The sequence below is a fragment of the Phaethon lepturus genome, unplaced genomic scaffold, assembly GCF_000687285.1.
Source record: "Phaethon lepturus isolate BGI_N335 unplaced genomic scaffold, ASM68728v1 scaffold5530, whole genome shotgun sequence".
NCBI lineage: Eukaryota > Metazoa > Chordata > Aves > Phaethontiformes > Phaethontidae > Phaethon > Phaethon lepturus.
The window spans coordinates 11,810-35,607 of NW_010511034.1; the positions used below are offsets into that span (position 1 = coordinate 11,810).

Sequence of the window (23,798 nt, forward strand, 5' to 3'; positions counted from 1 at the left end):
AAGAACTAACGCAGCTTGCACCAACAAAGGCAGCAAGCAGAAGATCCAACAGCAGGGACTGTGCAGATGGGACTGCACTCAGAGCACAGAGAGGAGCAGCACCTCTGCTTTCTAATGCTGGCTTCTGGGACACACACAGGTAAACCCTTCAGACATAAGCACAAGCCTCGCTGTCCTCCAGCTGCAGGTCTGCCGGCAGGAAGAAATCATAACACTGATACATACTTCTTCAAGCTGCGTTTGCTTATTGCTAGCCCTTCGGTGGGTACTAGCCAGAAGGAATTTATGCTACAACGCAGGAAAGATCATACATTTAGTCAGCATGGAGTAAGCAAACGAGAGTGGCCAGGGTTTACAGAAGCTCTTATCTGCCTCTTCCTTGCTCATCATGAGACGTAACTTGTTGTTTGCAGATCAGTCAAGCCCAACGCTGAGAGCTCCACGGGATCTGCACCCAATTTTGGGTTTTCCAGCAAGGTCATAATTCAAGGAACATAAGCCTGGCCATCTTCCATCTCAGATGAAACAGTTAAAGACAAATTTTGAAGATGGTTTTACTCATTTTTTAAAACAAAAGTGTAAAAGAACCAACTTACGTATGGCATCCATTTCTAGAATTGCCTGCTTGGCCTGGAAAAGTAACAAATGAAAAAGTTAAACTGTAAGTAGAAGGACAAATTACATTGTGTATTACAGGGAGTAGTAAATTTGTATGTAAACAACACCAAGTTTAATTTTTTAACTAGCAAATATGGTCAGCAGCATTATTTTCTGTCTTTGTGCGTCGGACACATTACACATGTGAAGAAGAATTTTGCTGGCATGACCCTACCAGAGCTTATCTTCAGGGCTCCACACAAAAACCTGATGCTCCCTGGCACTCAGCAGCTCTGCCTTGCATGCCTACCTCCCTTCTGGCAGCACAAGGCGAGGAGCACGTACCTACGACACCCACGGGTGCAAGAAATTTCTGGAGGATGGAGCAATGGCACGTCTGACCGCAAAAATGACTTTGGCTTCAAAAATAGGGCCTGTGCTGAGATCATGCTGCACACGCTGGGTCTCCTCCATGGAGACCCAAACCTCCAGAGATCTCTCTGCAAGTCTCAGAATTTAGAGCCATTGATACGAATCTCCATACTTTGCTGGGATTGGCACAAAACTGGCCCTAGTATCACATTTTTTTGTGTGATTCACAGAACATTTCCTCCACAAAAATCAAATAGTTTAAATCCTTTATTATTTTTCAACTCTGAAGTTGTTGGCGCAAAAAGTGCTATCAACCTTGCTTCCTTTAAGACTTTCCTTGAGGAACGGCTGTTAAAAAATAAATCATCATTTGGTTTAAGTAAGATTAAATGAGGAAAAAAAGCGTCTCATGATTGCTTAACATTTGTCACTTTTTTTAAATAGGAAAAATAAGCTGGATGTTTTATCAAGCATATCAGCTAATAAGAAACCAAACTGTCCTACATAACCAGTTTTCCCTTCTACAGGTGCAGTTCGATAATTTTCCACCAGGCGTCACACGTGGACTACTATTAAATCCTCCAAACACTGGGCAGAGACACATCTCATAGCTAGCAATTACAGTTTTGTCAAAAAAAAAAAAAAAAAGAAAAAAGTGCAGACAACCTCAGAGATTTATTTGGTTAGATTTTTCCTTTCTCAAGTGAAGCAGAAAATGGCATTATATTTTTGGTTAGATGTTTTTTCCACAGATTAAAAAAAAAAATCCAATAAGAAGTAAGAAAAAATCTTGATACAAAAGCTGAGATCATGCTGTAAGTAGCTTCTTTTAAAACCTAATAAACTGCAATAAGTATTTACACTGTAAGCATGCATACTAGTATAAACATTATACATTTGATAAACTCTGTCAACAAAAAGATAAGAAGAGAATTAGTAATAGCAACTGCTAGGGCTTTTTTTCCCATAATTCTCTTTTTGTTGAACTGTTGAAAATGAGAGTTAGTACAGCAGCACCATGTACATCAATCACAGGTAACATTTTTTAGCCATTACAGCATAAAACTCAGTGAAAAAAAGTCAGGGAAATTATCAGTGAAAATAATATTGCAAAAAAATAGTAGTAAACCCAGGGGGGAAAAAAAAAATCAGAAAAAAACCCTGCTTCCATATGAGTCAGTGGCTGCTGTGTCATGGCAAGAGTTAACTAAGGTTAACACCCTTTGAGAGGTGCAATATGTTACATTGGAGAACATCACCTGGAGCTCTAAATAAAAGGACTAGGTTACCCTCCTCCAAGACATTACAGCTATGAATAACATGATATCAGTGCCTCATTTTCTCTGGCATAAAGCTTGCTAGCGATCTCACCAGAAAGGGCATAGATGTCCCAGCTAGGGATGCAGGGTTCAGGATGGATGTGTGTATTTGTAAAGTGAAGGGTGTGCTGCCAATAGCTTCACTTCTATGATATCTAACCAAGACAGATTAAAATTAGTTTGTCAACATCTACATGTGCTGCAATTAGCGCACCTCGGTGTTGTGCAGACAGGCAGTATCAAGCTAAGGTATGTTGCTACAGTCAAGCTTTCTGACATTGCACCTCTGTTCCTCGTGTCTTAGCAGGCAAATCCTAACACGGACAGTAATGCTGCTAACCCAGGTAAATTCTTCTACTCCTGTACCAAGCTCTGTAGATGCTTATAGTGGAACTTTCCCATTGACTTTGATGAATTTATTTAAAGACATAAGGAAACAACATGTTAATTAACCTCATGGAGTCTAAACTTACTGTAAACTGCTATGCATCTTGCAACTAACAAGATTGCTTTAAGCTAGTACATATACAAGGAGGTGTTTTGTGGTTGTTTGTTTGTTTGTTTGTTTTTACCTTGGCAGGAATTTTAGCAGGATGGTTTTCTAGAATTAGCCTCTTCAAGTGAAGAATCCAAAGGCGCTTGTCTTGCTGTGACTTTGCCTGATAAAAAAATTGTAGCACCATGAGAAAATGCATTACTGCGCTATGCAGGGTCAGGAATAGCAAACGGTCATCAGTCAGGTTACCCAGTGAGCAGGGAGGTTTCTGTCATACCTGGACGGTATGTTGCATTTTGGGATTTTTGTAGTGGAAGACGCTAAAGCTGAGTGGTTCCTTTGGTATTACTTCAACAAGCATCAGGTTCCCACACTGTAACAAAGAGAGGCAACGATGTGAATCACGGAGGAGTTTTGGGGAGGCCTGGAGATAGCACATACCACCTGCTCTCCGACGTACCAGTATGTGAGCTTTGTATGCAAACATTTCATCTCTCTTCTTTGTAATTAGCAGTAGCTTGTCGAAGAGGAACAACGTGCGTTCATTTTTGGCTCGCTGAATGCGAAATGTTCCTTCTAACACCAGCTCCCCGTAACTTGTGAGATCTGGCCCTTTCCAGTTAGTGAGCAAACTCTGTATCTCCTGCAACAGATCAAAGAAGAACAACCAATGTTCATTTCAGAGATTTTACGCTCTCCCATGTAACATTCAGCATCCAACAGTGGAAAGTCACCATACACCAGTACTGAGGTTGCCAGGTTATGTGCAGCGTTGCAGCCGGGTGCTTGGAGGCCCATTGCTAAGCCCAGACTAAAACATGCCCTGCTGAGTACTGGTTATTGCCTCTGCGTGGATCCAGCAAAGAGCCCTGAGCAACCTGGGGCAGCCTGTAATGAAAGAGCACAACCTCACCTCCCCGGACTTGCAGAGGTGGAAAATGGTCTGTAATTCAGTCATCGGTCTCTCTCGTGCCTGCTCCCCGCTCCCCTCTATGTCCCTAACCCATCGCTCCTAACTTTTCCCTCTCACCCTGGGTATCCTCCTGAAGCTGTGTGGTCCCCCACTGAATTAATTATAATGTCAGGTCCGAGCCTTGTAGGCCCAGCACAGAAGACACTTCGGTGAGGTGTTCAGAGATGCTTCTCAGAAGACTGAAGGACCAGAATTGATTTCGTGAAGTGATTATTTGAAGATGAAGATTCATTTGAATTTTCAATGGTTTGTATATTCTCACCTTATTTATTACTACTTACTAAAAAAAAGCTGGCTAAACACCTAAGCACAGCTTCACAAGCCTGTGTCACTTAGCTATGGCTATTCTTGTTTCCTTGAGTTGCTCATTTTTTCTGTCAGTGGCAGTGACATAGGACTTAAGCACAGGACAGCAAATTCTAAAAGCAGACTAAACCTTAACTAGGGAACTCTTTAGAAGCATCTACCGGATTTTAAATCTGGCAGCATTAGCAAAGCAGGGACAGATTTCCTCATCCTAGGCTGGTCTCTCTAGGACATTACACTTTAATACAGCATTCAGCTAGAAAACATCTCAGTACATCTGAAGCACAGATGCAGCCTAGCGCATTCACAGGAAGAAAACCCCAGCAGCACACTTTGGACTATACACAAGATTTATTTAAAAAAAAAAAAAGAAATTAAGAAAGTTGCATTTTATCAGATCTCTTCAGGAACTTGTAAATAAGTCAGGCTACAGCACCGGGATGAAGTCCACCACTGCTGACTGAGACTTTGTGCAGTAACTGCTGTCACAGTATTTGCAGCATTACAGACCAAATGGCAATGTGATAGCCCGCAGAAGACCTATCCTTATAGCTGTAGAAACAGGTTTTATTTTTTAAAAGGGTAACTATGAACATAAACATTTTCCACAATGCCATACATTTGCCAGCTGAGCTCAATAAATTGAAAAAAAACCCATGTTTTTTTCCAAAAGCATTTAATCCTCTTTATTGCCAAATATTACTGGTTATCGTTACTCAGATTTATAGCAGACTGTTGTTAAAAGTCATTAGCATGCATATCCAGCAATGTGTGGCAAAGGTTATACTGCTGCAGGCAAGACATTATTAAATGTAACCCTATTCTCCCTACACATAAACAAAACAAAAAAAAAAGCCTCAAAAAATGGGGGCAAATAAGTTGCATTTATGTTAAAAAGAAAAAGAAGGGACAAAGACTAATATGATGTAGATTTCTGGAATGGTATAAGCCTATTACTCCCTTTTATAAACTAAAAAATCCCCCCAATTTTCTTAAAGCAATATAAATACTGCTGATGCAAATGTAACATAAAATCATGATTCACTGGGAAGTATGAAACAGAATGAAAGACCTGTAAAAAGTCTACAAAAGAGCTTGCTCTTGATGCCAAAAGTTACTCAGGGTGTAGCTTTTGTTTTCTTCTCAAAAATTCTTCATTTGAAGCGAAGTTAACCTTTTCCTAACTATCATGTTTCTAGGTTTATGCTTTTCACAAAGCAACTGATAATGAATCTTCAAAATCCCAAGAGGAAAGTACTTAAACAAGAAGCAGCACAAGAAATGCCTCAAAACAAAATTAATCAGCACAAAGGGGAGAAATCGGAAACCACAGGATTTCTGAACAAAGCCATGCCCTAGGGTTGTACAGCAGTGCTGTACAATTGGGGGAAAGGAAGAAAGAAAAGTTATCTTAAGTTCCATATTACTGCAAAATAAATGCTTTACAGGATGCTGCTTGTAGGGTAGAGATGTCTGAGATTTTCCTGCAGCAGCTATGACCATGGTTTCTAAGATCGAACAGCCACAGGCATACTCAACAGGAGTCTCAATTATGACTGACAAAGATTAAAAGAAAAGATAAACAAAAAAATGTTAATGGCACATATATTGACAAAACCAGCTCACAAACACTCACAAAATCTCTTTGGGAACTCACTTGGAGCCTGATGGCATGTTCATGTTTCCTCTTCATGTCATTTATATGCCATGCCACTCTCTGCATTGTATCTATGGCATCCAGCACCACATCGTAGCCCTCTGTGTCCTTGTCAAGGTGGTTTTCTATTTCCTAAGACAGGGGGGAAATAAGTCCTGTTATTTCTAAATTCATTTTCCCAGCCAGACGCAATACTATGTTTTTTATCTGTACTATTTTGTCTTTGCATCGCAGTCACTCAAATGCAACGTTCCTGCCTTTGTTACCGTTGCATGTTGTTACCAACTTGATTAACACAAGATGACTAACAAAGCCAAGCCTTTACGGTCAGCTTAGCAGCGACTATACTTGCTGCAGCCGATGTGAGCAGAGAGGCACAGAAAGAGAGCGCAGCACGCTGACAGGAGACCTATTCAGAAGCATTTAATGGCTTTCTTAAAACGCAGAACATATCTACACACTTACAAAGACCTGATGGAATTACACTAGGCATTACTTTACAGCTGGAGAGCAGAAAAGCACCAGACATTTTAAATAAGGATCAGTGTCTTTACACTTCACTAGAACATGACTCTCTAATAGGAAACATATGTGGAAAACGTTAACAATAAAGCAGGAATTTCCGAAACTTGCTTAACTCAATTCACTGAACATGGAAAGAGTTCCCACTTCCTCAGTCATTCCTCTCCACAAAATTCTTACCAGTGGGGGTGTTTATATGTATTTCGTCCTTCTTTCAACCACCCCCAGCATTGCAACATGTGGAAAAATACTGTTTTTTGCTGGAAGAATAAATTTGTGTACAAAAGTGTTTAATCATGACAAGAATCTTCCAAACAACTTCAGAACTACAGACCAGTTTAAAAAAAAAAAAAAAAAGCTCATTATCTGGATGCACAGACTGATTCAACATGTCTAAAACAATTACCATAAATTCCCCACTCCAAATATATGCATATGCTGTGAAGTGACGAAGTCACAAAGAGTCTCCATATGTAGAAATCAAACACTCCTAAAAGAAAGAGCATTTAAGGAAACCCAGAACCCTTCTAACCATCAAGCCTTGTACCAGAGGCAGGAATTTTGAGGTGCAGCAGTCCTAAACTAAATACATTTCTAATGGGTGCTTACGTGCAAAAGCAGGTGGTACTTGAGGATGCGCTGGACAGGTTTCAAGAGATAGGAGCCCAGGGGCAGAGAATGCTGCAGCGCTTCTTGCCGCTCTCTGAAGAACTTGGCCAGTGCCTTGTTCCTCATGCACTCTGTCAACACAGCCACGGACCTGGAAACATCAATACGCAGCTTTAAGACACACTGTCTCCATAAGTCTGTAGGTAAAGTCAAGCATTGTTTCTTTCTTCCCCTGTAAAAGGGGATAGCAGGTTCCTAATCCAGTCACCGCTGTTTCTGTTGGGGTTGTTTTTAAGTTAATCTTGTGCATTCAGTTATGTTTTCCCTTGACATGCAATCACTCTCTCTTACTGGGAATCATATATGTGGAGCACTGCAGAATAAGCACATCATTTTCTAAACGAGGAGAATAGCAATGAATGACAAGAAGAGTCAAAACAAAAGCAAAGCTTCAGATGAGCATATTTCATTTTTGGGGTTTAATTTTTTTTTTTTTTTTTTTAAACACATAAAGGTGAACTCTTTGACCCTTCCTCCAATTCGGTAGGAAGAGAAGTTAATTTTTTTGTATAGGCTGTAACTTGCACTACATAAAGTGCCCAAGGGACAAATGAAGAAAGGGAACCCAGAATTCCTACCTTGGGTAGTTGGTGCAGTACTGCGTATATATGTGGAAATCTTCACTCTGCATGGGGAAGAAAGGTTTACACATATTCAGATTTTGTCAAACTAACAGCTAACACATGTGCAAGATAAAGGTGATCATGTCAAGACAATGCCTCCTCCAGTTCCTGATCAATGAATCCTCTACTTTCACTGCGATAGTCCTAACGCTACCAGAGACCTACTCATTGAATTTCGGGGGGGGGGGAATTTTTCTTTACTTGAAGCAAAAAATGAAGGAAATCTACACAGAGATAAAGCAAGTGGCTTTGCAACAGAGCCTCCAAGGTCCTTTATGACAATCTATGCATCTTAAAAAAAATAAACAAACAAACAAAACCCCCCCCCAAAACCACAAAACAAACCAAAACCCTAACATCACCACCACACACTCCCTCTTCAAAGAGCTAACTTGCACATACCTAGTTTTTTGTGTGCTAAAGCACACACCTGCTTACTGGGAGAGGGGAGTTTTGCAGGTTATGGTCGTTGTGCAATTCTCAAACAACTATAAATACTTTCACATTTGAGCACAGTGTAAGTGTGAAAATTAGAAGCCACAAAAGGGATTTTTTTTTTTTTTTTTTTAAGTGAATTATGACTGTGTGAAAGCAGACAGTTATAACCCAAACAAGTTGTAACTATGTTCAGGTGGGTTTCCACACTTGCCTGTCACAGTAAAATTGCCCACACTTAATGCTGACAAGCTTATCAGAGCAAAAGCCTGAGTTTCATTTCTTTCCTCCTTGGTTTAAGATTTCTTTCTTAAGCATCATCATTTAATGCTAAGCAAGAACAGGTTTCCAGAAACATTCCCATGTACTTTAAGTTCATATCTGCCAACTTCTACCCCGAATAACATGCAATTTATGCAGCTCGCTGGAGTTCTAAAGACTAAGAAAGCACTGCAGAATGGCAAAGTGCTCCCAAAATCAATTACTTTTTCTTTCCTGAGACCTAGACCAAAAAAAAGAAATCCTCTGGTAGTAGGTTTCCACTCGAAGCATCTTCATAACAGACTCTGGCATTCTGCAGCACAGTAGCCATGCTCCACGAGGGGTGGTCTCCCAGGGGTAGCCGCTGGTCAATGGTACAACCAAATATCTGCCTTCACAGCAGGCAGCAGTGCTCTGAGCAGCAACGCCACTTGCGGAGAGGGCTGACACGGGCTGTGGCTTTTGTTTCTCATTGTTGGGGTTTGGTTTGGTTTTTTTGGCCATTCATCAGAAAGGGCCAGCTCAGGCAGTACCCTTCCCCACTTCCAACAGCACAGCTCCCTTCCCCCTCTCGCAGGGATAAAGTGGGTTGTGCCGTTCATTTCTCCGTACGGTTCATAAGGACACTGTACAAAGTAAGATGCTGCTCCACATTGAGTACAAGTCACCGCAATTCATTTCAGTATTTCTTACTGGATTTCAATACTAACTGTTCTGAAAAAAATAACTAACTCGAGCAAACCTCTAATAAGTGTTTCTCTAGGGGACTGCAATCCCCATTTATTCACTAGTGGGCTTGTAGGGCTTATTAAACTGCTCTTCTCCTAGACACCAACAAAGCACCTAAATGTAGTCTTGATACAAATACAGCTAAATGATTTAGCTTGGTTTTTCATGCTTGGACTAATTTTGTTGTGGCAGCTAGTTTTTACGGCTGTGTACCTACGCCCCGTGTCCACAGCCAGAGACTGCGAGCTTGTGTCACAACCTGTTCACGTCCATACTTGGGACCCCGGCCACAGCTCCCAACCCTCTCTGCTCAAAAGGAAGAATTAAGAAACCTCAGAGCACTGCAGACATTACACTGTGTCATTTTCTACAGCAATCACCACCAAACTAGCTAGCACTCATAATAAGTCAGGGGGCTTAAGAGACAGCATTAGGATGAAATGCAGTATGATGAAAAAAGGTGATTTGCTTTATACATGCATATATTAATACAAGGTTTTCATTTAGGGGCTTTTTGGAATAAATTGAAATCAATTCCCATGGCTACAATAACAGAACAATGCAATTTATAGAACTACTTCATAAGCAAAGCGCAGAACATTTTCTGCCAATTTTTTTAAAAGTATATATATATTCTAGTCATAAATATAGTCACATGATTGTTCTGCTTTTCATACAAAAAAGAAAGTAATATCTGTTGTGAATTTTAACAAATTAAAGCATTATCTGTAAAACACCCAAGGCCAAACATTTCAGGTTTCAGAGTGGACTGAGTGCATATTCCCCACAAAAATCAAAAGCAAGTCTGAAATCCCCAGGGGGCTTTTCACACTCTTCCACTTTGGGTTTTGTTTTGGGGTTTTTGGGCACAAGGGTGGGGTTTTTTTGTTTATTTGGGTTTTTGGGTTGGGTTTTCTGTTTGTTTGTTTTTTAACACAAGACTAAAATTATTTTCAATAGGATTTTGGGTTTTAAAAGAATATTATTCTAGCTATTAACCGGAACAACTTGTATTTAACAAAAAAAAAAAAGTTCCTTATGCCATCAACACCTCTAAAAACTTTAAGAATGGTTTCACAATCATCCCTGCTTTCTGAACAGACAAGACTCCAAATTTCATACTGCAATTACATGTGTATGCGTTTCATTGCGCCACAGCACATTTCATCAAGCAAAACCATCAGAGAGCATTTACTTTTCCAAGCTATGCAAGCACACTGACAGTAGAAAGTCAATTATATGTATTTTGCCTCCAGAATGAGATTGTTGATACGCATTCAAACTTAGGAAGCTGGCATGAATCAACATTACACACCTTGCCAAGGCATCGGGATTCACGTGAACACGTTGGGAGAGCGGCCAAGAGAGCCACTTGCAAGAGAGGCTCTTCCTAAGCCTGAGTAAGGAAGCCGCCCTACTCAGGACAGCCCTTCTCCCAGCACCTGCCTGGTTACCCAGCACCTCTGCATGGTCAAAGAAGGGACCTTTAGTTCACACACCCAGCAGGTCTTCTCTGCTTCACAGCGGACTCCCTAGAGCAAGCACTGTGTTACTGGGAGCATATCAGGGCACAAGCCCTGCCAGCTAAAGCCAATGCTGTGAACTATGTTCAGGAGCAACAGAAAAGCCAGGACTAAGATGGATTTAATATATTTCTATCAGTACTTTCACACTGCAAGCAAAACACCAGCTATGCTCTTCAGGATTTCTTTGGACAGTCTGATCCTTACTCAGCTTGAAAATAATTTTTTCCTCAACTGTCTTCAAACCAGATTAAAAAATCATCTCTGTGTGGAGAATGGAATCACTCCAGAGATCTTTTTTAATCTGGGGCCCCAAAGCGGGTGTGGTAGAGGGTGCACAAACTGAGACACAAGCCGAGAGTTCATCTGCACTGCCTGTGACAAGTCACCCTGAAGAGCAAAGCCAAGCACCGTAAGATCCTAGCTATACTTAGCTTGTCCCCCGCCACTGAATCGATCCACTGTGCGTCTCCTCCTCATGAAGTGAAGTGCCAAACACATGGCTACAGCCCTGATCTTCTCTCAACTCCTGGTGCACTGTGCTTTTTTACAGCCTTAAAAGGCACTTTAAAAGAAAACAGAGACTGAGAAAATGAGCTGAGTCAGAGCGTAAGCTGAAGCCAATTGTCTGGATCACCTCTTCATTAATGAGATGCTGGATTACAGTAATTCTCCCTTTCCCCTTGGTTAAGATGTTGGTGTGTCTTTCAGAAAACGTATGTTCTGAATTTCTGGGGTGCTGAGTGAGAAGAGTGATGTGCCAGAATTAAGTTCTCCTTTACATCAACTCACTTAAATGTAAACGTGAGGAATACTGAAGTCAATATTCTAATTAACATTGGCATCATTACTATGAAAATGAAAGACTGAGTTGGCAAGACGACATATAAACAAACTTTAATGTGAATAATTAAGCTATAGCTAAGCTTGCACTGGAACCCTTTTATCAGCCGCTGATTACAGTTACCAGCAAAATGTCTCCAAGACATTTAGCGTACTAAAATTAATACAGTTCCTCTAGACAAAGAGGCAGAACCAGAGCTCGGTAGAAACTAAACTAGTATACCATGACCCTCAGTGGCAGGTTCCTTCCGTGCAGCAGCCATCCCACACTGTTTGAAAAAATACTCATCCACATCATCTGCATCTTGGGGCAGAAGAGTGAATGCAGCAATTTGTGACCGGACAGCAGGTTTTTAAAAAGCATGCTTTTCTGCATTTGTGTCTATAGGTGCCTGTGGGTTATTAATCAATTAAAATATCTGGAAGCAGAGGGATTTCATACAATGTTGCAAGTTGTTAAATATTTCTGTTTATATACAGTCATAGCTTTGCATGGTTGTTTTATCTATTAGTTCTATGTCACTAGCTAGTTTACACTAAAGACATCTTGCTGAAGTCTGTTAACAAATAAAAGCTGCTGGTTTAGGAGCTACTTACTTTGGGCACTCAGTGCAACAAATGTTAAGATAAAGACTCAAATCCACAACTGTGAGGTTTTCTTCGAAGTGCACTAATGTGATTTGATTGGCCAGCAGGAGTAGGGAAGTGACGGTACCCCTGTACTCGGCACTAGTGAGGCTGCACCTCCAATACCATGTTCAGTTTTGGGTCCCTCACTACAGGAAGGATGTTGAGGTGCTCGAGTGTGTCCAGAGAAGGGCAGCGAAGTTGGTGAGGGGTCTGGAGCACAAGTCTTATGAGGAGCAGCTGAGGGAACTGGGGTTGTTCAGTCTGGAGAAGAGGAGGCTGAGGAGAGACCTCATCGCTCTCTACACCTACCTGAAAGGGGATTGTGGCGAGGTGGGTGTTGGTCTCTTCTCCCAAGTAACTAGCGATAAGACGAGAGGAAATGGCTTCAAGTTGTGCCAGGGGAGGTTTAGATTGGATATTAGGAAAAATTTTTGTACTGAGAGAGTGGTCAAGCATTGGAACAGGCTGCCCAGGGAGGGGGTGGAGTCACCATCACTGGAGGTGTTCAAAAAACGTGTAGACGTGGCACTTCCGGACATGGTTTACTGGGCTTGGTGGTGTTGGGTTGATGGTTGGACTTGATGATCTTAAAGGTCTTTTCCAACCTTAACGATTCTATGATAATCCTTACTCTATTTCCCTTAAAAGTAAAAGTTGCAAAGCTGTTTACTACTCAAGCATGAAAGTTGTACACAGGAAACACAGTGATGTATGATTGCGTGAGGAAAGTACAAAATGCTATACAGCAAATTTTATTGAGCAAAACCAAATGATGAAGTCAAGGTCAAAGAAACAATCCATCAAATATGGTCCAAAAGTAGACCTTACAAAATGAAGCTCCCTAGATGTTTTCACAGATATCAAACATTTTAGATCCAACAAGCTCCAGAGTTATTTTAACCATAACTGTTCAGCTATAGATGCAAACTAACTTCGTGTCATTTCACATGAATCCTGAAGAAAGAAATGGCTATTATGTTATGCAGTTACTGAGCTTCACGAAATGCAAAAAGTAAACACAGTACCTACAGTGAAAACTCGATTATATGTGTAAATTCCCAACTACGGTATTCACAGCTGAACCAGTAGGGTGAAAAAAAGGGCACTAGAACCAGAGCTCGTGTAACCTAAGCACAGTTCCACTGGAAGCATTAAAGCAGCTCCAGCAGAGCTACATCCATTAGCTAAGGCTGTGAGCTATGACTTCAGCATGATATTATCCCTGTGCTTAACTCACAGTGAAGATCTAGCACACTCAAAGCAATCAAACAATAAAAGGCCAAAGTCCCGCAAGACTTGAAGGACTGCATACTGCCAAAAAAGGCAGTTTTATTTCCACTACTCCATGCTGGGAAGATACAAGCAACCAAGAATGGACAACTGGAGTCTGTTAAGACAGTCAGCAGTCGCTGTAATGACATCTTCACGGCCAAAACCAGAACTGTGGGTTATTTTGGTATTGTTTGATTTTGCTTTTAAGTGTTTGCATTTGTTTGGATGAAGCTAAAAAATACTTGTTAGGACTGCAATCTCTAGCAATTTCTGAGCCATCAGGCACTTGCCTGCCAATAATACAAATGCTAAAAGCATTTGACAAAGGAACAAAAAGCACAAGCAATGATATGCAGATGGATTTTGGAACTAATGACCAAAAAGTCTACCAGAAAACTCCTCTCAGCTGGCCAATATGAATAAGAGCGCAACTTTTTCCTGGACTTGCTATTATCACTTGCACCACCTCTGTTTCATGTCCCAGCCAGGAGTAGTCCCAGCGGTCCCAGTTATAAGCAAGCTATACAGCAGAAAGATCTACCAGTTCCAAACTGTGGTATCTGTAAATATCCTGAAGGCCTCACAATTGGCCTTCACTTGCACGGGCACTCTGCTTACTTATGGTCAACTTCTTATTGCCAGGATCCCAGGTCCTTTTTTCCAAGCCATTTTCTGGTCAGCCAGACCCAGTGTGCACATGGCAGAATGCATGTGCATGCCATGCCAGAAGCAGGACTTTGCACTTGCTTTTATGCCATTCTCTCTCCTTCAATTCAATATATGCTATTTGGAGCAGTAACAACATGCCATAAACCCCATTGCAACAGGGCAAAAATACATCCTACTTTCACAGCAGTGGTGCCAACACTAAGATATCTCAGTGCTTACAAAAGTTCAATTACTAGATAAGTAACAGCTTTTCCCAAACTCAACTTCAAGCAAGTGATCTGGTGAAACAGCAGTACTAAGTTGGTATCATCACCCCCCTTTATGGTAAAATCCCTTGTGTCACAACAGTGCCAAACAAATTACTGGACCATCATGAGAGGGTGGTCCAGTTAATCCTAGATCTTTGTGTTAGACCTATTACATTGGATGCTTGGTGTTGGCAATACTGAGTTCAGGACAAAGTATAAAACATGACAGGGTTTGGCTTTTTGGTTTTGTTGGGAGTTTTTTTTCTGTTATGGAAAAAGGCAGACACACCTACAGAGAGATTATCCATATTTAAACAACTACATGCCCCTTCTTGGACTCCTCTTCCCCCAGGAATACCATGGAGATGGCATTATTTCTTAAAGCATTTGGGCCCTACAGATTCAAGGCACATGTACACTCTCTGGTGAAGTCTGCAGTGAACTAGAGTCATCTGTAGCCCAAATTACTTTGTCTCTTGTTGTCCTACCCATTGTAGCCGTTCCCCTTCTCATTGATTGGCTCTCTGGGGTTTCCTACAATGAAGGACACCTACTTGAGTACCCTGTACTTCTCCTGCACCTAACAACTTCTCCTTCTCCATATTTTTTGCCTTCAGAATTGCCCAACAGAATAAAGATGTCAGATAATGTTCAGAAAATTCAAAGTATTCCAGAGAGAATGAGATTTGAATCTTAAGGTTAGACCTTGGGCCACCTCCTTTAAAAAGAAAATTAAAGCTATGGCTGCTGAATTCAGGAAAAAAAATGCATCTCAGAAAACAATATGGCCACAAGTATGTTAAGGTTACTGCCTTTTCTAAAATGCAGCCAAGTTATATTCTCTAGTTGTTTTTAAGCTGATAAGTCATAACTGGAGTACCACTTGATCACTTATACTAAAAAATGAGGGGGGAAAAAAAAGAATCTCTGTAATACTCCACAAAAAAAAAAAATCTAAACATGAACTCTAGATCAATAGCTTCACCAGTTCAGATACACTTATTGAAGAAAATAACACCTTTTTCTTGATTTTTTTAAAATGCAAATCAGAGTCATATCCCTATCACCTGCTAAGAGAAATTCCTTTCCCTTTCCATAGATTTGCTAACTTTTCTTGGTTGAAGTCACACAAGCTGTCAGAATTTCAGGACATGGTCTAGGGGACATGGTGGCGCTGGATTAATGGTTAGACTTGATGATCTTGAAGGTCCTTTCCAACCTAGTGTTTCTGTGTGTGATTCTGTGTAATTAGGTCTCAAATACTAATAAATGAATCTTACTCCCTCATATCACTTTGCAACTGGTGTTGTGCTGCAGATCCTGCAGTAGCCACTTACCTTGGAAACAAAACAGTCTGCTATAGCCACAGGATCATTTTCACAGTTTTCCAAATCTTGCAGAAGTTCACTAAAAAAAAAACAAAACAGGAAAAGGAAAGACAATTATGGCACACCTTGGAATATACACACCTGTATATTCAGAGACAGACAGTGCTTCATCATTCATGGCAGTGATGCCTAAAGCACTTAATGATGCAAAGTGTTCTGAAAAGGGAACAAGAATCCCTCTGATGTCCTTTGCCCTACATTTATAGCCGCTGTTTTTTTGTCTGGAGGCAGAGGAGCACCCTAAGGAAATGGTATTCCCACATATTTAAAAATTCAGTCAGCACAATGACCATGGATTGCTGATCTCCTAAGCAAAGCTGAGCCCCTTCCTTCAGACTGACAACTCTTCTACAATACTCATAGTGGTGTAGTGAGGTAGTCGTGTAGCTTGTATTTCAACTAACACAATTTAAAACTAACAAAATTTAAAAGAGACTGAAGTACATGCCCTGTCCTATAAAGGCCTCATATGTTGTAGAAGCTTTACTTGACTGAGGGAGATGAGGAGCTGGTCTGAAAAACACAGATGAGAACCAGGGATGTATTACACATACAAGAAGAATGGTAATAAGGTCACTCAGGAAAATTTGTCTACCTTTAGTGGGTCTCTTCACTGAAGAAAAATGGTTAGTCTGGAAGAAGTTTTCTGGACAAGAATATATAAATTCTACATGCATAAAAATAAAACCTCACCAAGAGGATTTTATATTTTTGACATGCCAAGCAGGAAATGAATTCATTGTAACAGGAGCAAAGCAATAAGGGAGTATGTTCACTGTTGTATGGAACTCAGTTCTCAAAAGCCTACTCAGTGAAAGAAAGAGTTCAAGCAGAAGAAAACAACCTCAAAGATCTCTCCTTGATCCAAAGAGCCTTTAGTCTTACTGAAAGATGCACTCAGAAAAATGAGAGAAGAAACTGAGTTTTCTGCCAAACTGTTCTCTGATAGAACTTTTCTCCTCCTCCACTCCCCGCACCCCCCCGCCCCACGCTTTCTCATCAGATGATTTTCCGATTAGGGCTACTTTTCTCCCAGTTCACAGCTGGTTCCCTGAACGAGTTTCACATAAGAGTTGCTAAGCCTGTATCTAGGGAACTACCCTTTTCCCCTTTAAGCAGACACAATTTCCCTCTGTAAGTAAGAGAAGGAGTAAACCAGAAAAGTTTCCTGACGTGTTCTTTGCTTCTCTAATTACTGGAGGAAGGAAGGGGAGAAATCAGCAATCAGTCAGAAGGAACAAAGACAAAGACCTGAGGTTCAGTGGTCACTAAGACACTCTGTACAGAAACAACTTAACCTCCACACGTCAATTTCTCCCTTCATCAAAATTGGAATAAAAATGTGACCCTTGCTTGATACCCCACACTTCTGACCCCCCTTTACATCAGCAAAAGAAGCAAGCTGTAGCAATGGCCACCATAACCATTAGTTACAACAACTGACTGTTCCACACGTGAGTTTTGGAAATAACATCAAACACACTGAAGAGGCTCAGAGGATTCCTGGTGTCTGGCAGGCAGATGTTCTTCTGATGGCTTAGAGTATGTAGCACCTTGATTGCCATTTTATTCCTACTGGTCTCCCATAATACTACATTATTTATCCTACAGGACAGAGTAATGCAACACTTGCAAGATTTTATATATTCATGCAATGAGTCCAAGTTTATGCGGTAAATACACTATGGGCTTGTGCTGAAGACACAAGCCACTAGCATAAGGGCTGTGCTTTGAAAGATTTTGTTGCCTATACTGCACTCTCTTCTGTCTCACCTGGCTGGTAAGAATGGGATTGGTAAGAGCACTGTAAAAATAACAGTTACCATCCAGGCCATCATTTCTGCCATTCAAGGCAAAACCTAAAAATTGTAAGTTGTTTAGCTAAGAGAAATTCCCATTTACTGAAATGAAATTTCTCAGATCTATACAAAGTCAAAAAAAAACCCCCAAGACTAAAACTTTTGATCATTGATTAATGGTCAAATTCAAAGTTCAGGAAAACAAGGTGATTCTGAAACTATAAAATCATGCTCACAAAAAGCATCTGAAACTATTAACACAGAACTGCCAAATGGACCTTTTTCAAAGGTAAAAATAAATAGAAAAGCTCTAGAGTATGTTTAGAACCCAGAAGCTACATGCCAAGTTTCACACAGGAGGGAACTTAATCCCTGAAGCTATATTGGGAATCTACAATGAGTCTTCAGTCTTCTAAGGCTCACAATTTCCATGTAGAATTTTAAATGAGAAGGCCTGAAATACATTAGTAATTAACTAGAGGCTTTGGACAACTTTTCAGTGAGTTTTAACCATATAATATAACTATCTCTAAAACTGCCCAAACCTGATTTTTTTCTTTTAATTTCTTTTTGTTCTTTTTAACCTCTGCAAATACTTTTTGTTATTGTTGTTGCTGCAACTCAGTTACTCTCTATAATGGCTGATCATACCTGAAGGTATTTTTATTAGGTAATATTTGCAATGATGCTGGTATAAATGTGTCCTAGCTACCAAGTCTGCCATTTCTCTAGCTTTTGAAGGATCAGAAAATATAATGTCCAGAAAGTTTTTTTTTTTCCATCCTGTGACCTCTGGGAAGCTGTAAGCTCACATTGTCTCATGGCTCTAAAACACATGATCAGGCTACCTCTACGCATTTTCCATCATTCAGACATTCAGTCAAGTCAGTTGTTGTAGCTGAAGCAGGGCACAGCAGCTGTCTTCTAGTTAAGTGTATTTCCGTTACTCTGCAGTAGCTGTTTTAAGTTTCAGGAAACGATTTTAGGTTTCAGCTTTGTCCACAAGTTCTGAATAGATCCATCCCCACTTTTCCCTTCAATAATGAAAAGCAATCCCAGCAGCTGAAGCACTTTAAAGTAGCTTCCCATGATGATGGAAAAACATTGAAGATGCTCTTTGACACTAGTCTTCCACTTCAGAATCCTCTTTTGATTCATTTAAATTATCTGTTCTTCTTTGAAGAACACAGTAGTTTGGGAGATGTTTTGTCAACTATAACAAAGTTAAGAGAGCTTTTACAGGAGTAATGGGATATAAAAGACGTGGGAACTTTATGCCAATATATTTCTTGCATCAATTGAATATTCAGGTTTTCCTTAAGTGCTGAATAAGTTAATTATTTTTATAGTAACAGAGGATTCAGACAAAAGTTGCAGTAGCATGGTCCTAAAACTGCAGATACTGCAGGTCCCACACAATGTGTCACTAGCTAAACAAGCAAGAAGTTTACTTCAGGCTCCTAATATACACTAGAACCCTACCTGCGGTGTTTTAGAGAAGGCTGTAAAGATATTAAACAGAAGCCTTCAATAAATGGAAAGGTACTTGAACACAGTTTTGCGAAGTTAATTCAAGGAGGCCCTAGTAGTATAAAACACTACAAAATCCAGATCTGGGTGATGTATATCGCTACACAAAAGGACCCAATATAACAGGAATAAAACAACATATCTAGTAAGGCAAGAATTTAATTCACAGTGGTCTTGCATTAGGCTCAGTTAGGGCACAGAGCAGGTTAGGCTTTAATTAATGGAAAAACTCAGCATGAAAAGAAAAAAAAGTAAATGGAGACCACATTTGATTCATAAAACAAAGAGCTAAAAAAAATCTGATCTCAGCAAACCAACCCTACTGAGAATCAAAGATAGACCATTCTCAATTTATATATCTTGGCTGTATTAAAATGATAAAAGAGTATTTGCTTGGCTTGCTCCCTCCCCATTGACACAGAACTGTTTTCATTTAGTTAAATATGAATTTACCTGTTGAAATGGTAGATATCCCGTATGTTTCCAAACAGGGCTGATCGCTCACTTGGTCTGGTCAGTGATACAGTCGAGGTAATCCTACAAGAGAGATGAGAAGGCGGCCTTCAGACATTTCCTCCTTTTCTAGACCAGTAAACAGAGCTATGTTTTATTCTACAAGATGAGTCTCTTCATATCAGTTTCACCTTATTATTACAGTAAAGCCTTCAATAGCCCCTCTGTGAACAGTCACTCTATTATGAAAGGTAACAGTACTTATCTGTTCATTGAAACCAAGAAAATAACAAAAGACTGAACGCTAAGTTATAGCCCTCAGATGGGACAGCCAGTCATTTCTCTTGCTAATGATATACAAATGTATTCAGATATCATTCACAATGACAGTTTAATTGATCATTTAACTGGTTCAAAGACAAAAAATGTAAAAATAAGAGGTGAAGAATGTCACTTAATGCAGTCTTAGTAACAGAAAACCTATATAATGGAGAGCAGAAAGCATACACGCAACACAGGCTCAGAAAAGCAATCACCACAAATGTTTGGGGTTTTTTTTTTTTAATCATAGTTAAGAAAACAACACAGAGTTTGTAGAGGACATCTCAGTGTATATATGTGCATGCAGTTTAACCACACATACAGTTACATTGCAAATTACATTGCTATATACTCTAGCAAAGATTCCCTTTTGTATTTACAAGAGTGATAGTGTCTCATCCAGGGACTTTAATTGAATAGGAACAAGACAGCTAGAAAAAGCTCAGCTCAGCAGTGCTCTGGGAGAACAACTTTCCCACCTCTGCCCTCACTTTGCCAAGAGCTCAGCTCCCAAAGTGTCACCTTTCATTCGGTTACTGCTACAGTATTAAAATTTCTCAGATAACGGCAAACAAATCCAGCAGGCTATTTAACTAACTACAACTCATAAACCAAGAAACCCAATGTGCTGCCACATTCACAAAGAAATTCTGCTGGAGGATGGAAATAAAGTAAAAGTGAAAACAGCTGAAACAATGTGAAATAAAAATAAATAAAATCCTTTAGCCTGGGGCTAGACAACGTGGTGTGGCAATCTCCCAAAAGCAACACAGCGTTCCATGGCGCTGGAAGGAAGGAGCCCTGCAAAACATCAATGAGACCGTGAAAACTTCTAAGATACAACTGTGTTCCAAAGTCGTAAAGAAAAAAGCGTTATAGAACACATACATTGGCCAAGATTTATTCTCTGTGTAAATCCCGTGAAGATAAAGGGTTTGGATCAAACATGGATCCGACTTTTGGATTTTAGGTGCCCTCATAAGGAAGGTTAAGAATTGCAGTGCTTGAGCCTCCGTCCCCATACCCTTCTTTCCAACTGAAATACTGTGAGCAGAGTCACAGGTGTAACCGTTTAGGTTACCATCAGATTTAGGTACCAGTAGGCTTTCCTGCCTCCCACACCTACCCTAATGCTCAATAATCCACACTCTTCCATCACCTCCAGTTAAAGGTACCCCTCATCACCCACAAAACTCAGTATTTTTCGCCAAGGGAAAGCAAGCAAGCCTATTCCAAGGCAACCTCAGTGTCTTCAAGAAGAGCAGCAAGCAGCAGCAGGCAGGCAAGTAGGCAAGTCCCCAGAGAGCCATCTCATCTCTTCTGTGGTGGCATCTGACCTGGACTCTACCTTCTCTCCTAGCTGACAGCAGCCTCATAGTCCAAGCCTGCCTTTGAAATGTATTAGTGCAGTAAGTCATTGGATCCGCATCCGTCGGGCTCCCTGAACTTGTCCTTGGCTTTTTATTACACTTCTGCAGCTTCTGAGTATAAATACTGCAGCCTGAGCTGGTATGATAGAGTGGGTTGCAGAAGAATGGAAATCTTACAATAAGTAACTCCATACAGTGTATTTACCAAGTAAAGAGGAGTTCCTTTCAAATTCATTCATTTAAACATAGCTGGAGCTTGGGTTTCTTCAACAAACAGTTCATAGTTATTTCCAGTACTGTAGACAGGGCAGTGTTATAAGCATGACCCGGTTTGTGCTCCTTTTGTCCTCTTATCCCAGTTTTCCTCCACATACACATACTCCTCCCAGTCTTTTACCAACTCTTAGAAAGAAAGAGGGAACCAAGTACTTTCTAATGCTCCTGCCAAGCAGCAGCCCGCAGGTGCTCTGGCAGTTTTCCAGCATTCCTGTAGCGTACGCCGGTATCAGGTCATACCACACACCCACAGCTTGTGCTCTCTTTTGCTGAAAGTTCCTTACGACTGCGCTTCAGGCCCCCTTCTCCTCCCAGCATCCCATCAGAAACAAACCAGAAACTAATGGCTGGATTTGTGCTTACCTGGAGTAAATGGAGACGGGTGTTTGCTTGGGATCCAGAGGTACCTTGTATCGCACCTCATAATGTTTGGGAATCACGCAGGATTTGGGGACTGCTTTCAGGTTTTTGCTTTCTATTTTTTTGTTAATATTGCTGACTTGAGGCTTGTGCAAGCCTGACAGCTGCAGACATGTTTACGTTGCTCTTACATGTGCAAGCGGACAGCCGAGCTAGACACAAACCACCTAATGTGGCGCTGACAGTAAGCTAGTCACAGCAGCAAAAAACTTCAGATATCCATTTTTTATGAGAAAGAGGTGGATATTGGACGGTCTTGGCACAGTGGTCTGATGAAGTGCAGGCACAGCACGGCAGCTCAGCGCTTGCACTGACACAGCAAGTGGGACCCTTCTGGGTACACTGCTTTTTAGAGCACCGGGGTTCTCATACAGGCTTTCCTGAACACATCCGGGAAACAGATGCAGTATTGGCATATAGCGTCCTCTGCAAGGATCACACCACAGGCAGATCAAAGCTACCCAGCCATAGGGTTTTTCCAAATTATTTCTTAGCAAATGGTACTTTACCCCCATGGTAGCACTGCAGCCTCCTGCAGTGTATGAACAGCTGTTATCATCTGAAGCCATAACGAAAGGTTTGGAGCTGCAAGATAACAGGGCAGGCTGCAACCATAGTGACACGAGGCAGAAATCAATGGAATTTATCAGAACAGAGTACCGGTCTTACTCATTTTATTTGTTTCTTCTCAGCATCTATGGAACCTCTGTCGGCACTGAACGATTTGTTCATAACCTTTGCCTTCGCTAGCCTTTTATTGCTTCTCTGCAGTTATAGCAAAAACATTCAGCCTACTTTATAGGAGAAAAAAACCCCAAGAATGCCAGTCTCCTTAGACTGATTTATGGAGCAAGGTTTGCTCTAATGGTATTGCATAATTTTTCCATCCGATTTCCTGAAACTCTCCAAAAACTAGAAGACTCTTGCCAGACTGCCCTGCCTTCCTTGCTGGATTTGATGTTCTCCTCATTTGTCTCTCATCACGCCGAATCCTACAGAAGGAGTGTCTGTTAGAAGCTGCATACCCTGACTGTGCTCTCCTCCTCCATAATCACACAAGATCTCTAGATGAACAAAGTGCTGGCAACACTAACCTCAGAGGCTAAAAAAATAATCACATTAATTGTAAATGAGAGAAAACTCAAGAAAAGAACAAATGAGCAAAACTATCTTCACGTATTGATTAAACTAATTTTTTCCATGACCAAGCTTTAGAAACTGAACACAAATTGGCGGGGCATTTTCATCTAGCCACCCAGGTTTTCCTTTGAAGAGAGACACACGCTTTGCTTTAAAACCAGACTACAGGATGAACAATAATAAATAATAAGTCAGCCATTACTGTGGCAATGTTAAAATTACACGTTAAAATGAGTAATGTTAATGGTAATGTTAACATGGTAATGCTAAAAAATGGGTGAAAGCCCCACTGCCTCGTAAAACAAGAATCAATCTTTATCCTACCCTGCAAGAAACATATATACTACAGAAGTTCTCAGTAATCCCTTTACAGGGCAGGACTGTGCGTATGTGGAAATCACCAAAGATAAGCAAAATTGTTGAAAGAGCAGTGTTGTTGCATATGTACACCTTTATCAAGACACTGAAAATTTGATTAAATATCAATAGCAAAAAAAGAAGGAAAAAAGGATTCTAACCACCAGGAAACTTCGCTTTCCAATGCCTGAATGCAGGCTGCAGGAGAAAGCAAAGCTGCTGTATGTCTCTCAACTTCAGCAACACACTCTATGGCTCCAGAGCTGGGGACTTATATCAGGAAAACTTAGTCTCTGATCAAAAAGATGCTTAAACCCAGGCACTAATCAAAACGCCAGTGACTTCCAGCGTTGCAGCCTGAGAAGGAATATGTAACAGTAAATCAAGCAGCACCTAAATCCAGGCAGTGCCATAAAATCACTCAGACCCCAGTTTTTTGATATTCCCTAGGTCTGTGCTACAGATAAAGCAGCTTTTACTCCTAGATGCTATGCCATACTCACAGGCCTATTTTTGCCTGTCTCCTCTCTAGCCAGCACAGATGCACATAGCCCAAATCAGATGACTGTACAGAAGAGGAACCACTGAAATGGTTCAGCA

General features: G+C 40.7%; 1 protein-coding gene across 1 annotated transcript in view; it reads right to left on the reverse strand.

Annotated features, from left to right (window-relative positions):
* Positions 1 to 23,798, reverse strand: part of LOC104617212 (pleckstrin homology domain-containing family G member 1-like) — a 47,564-nt gene that overhangs the window by 9,479 nt on the left and 14,287 nt on the right. The window contains 10 exon segments of the mRNA XM_010282468.1: positions 597 to 630; positions 2,861 to 2,947; positions 3,062 to 3,157; positions 3,245 to 3,427; positions 5,721 to 5,852; positions 6,852 to 7,002; positions 7,490 to 7,536; positions 15,482 to 15,551; positions 19,315 to 19,365; positions 19,367 to 19,398. Of these exon segments, the coding sequence (XP_010280770.1) occupies positions 597 to 630; positions 2,861 to 2,947; positions 3,062 to 3,157; positions 3,245 to 3,427; positions 5,721 to 5,852; positions 6,852 to 7,002; positions 7,490 to 7,536; positions 15,482 to 15,551; positions 19,315 to 19,365; positions 19,367 to 19,398 (883 nt within the window).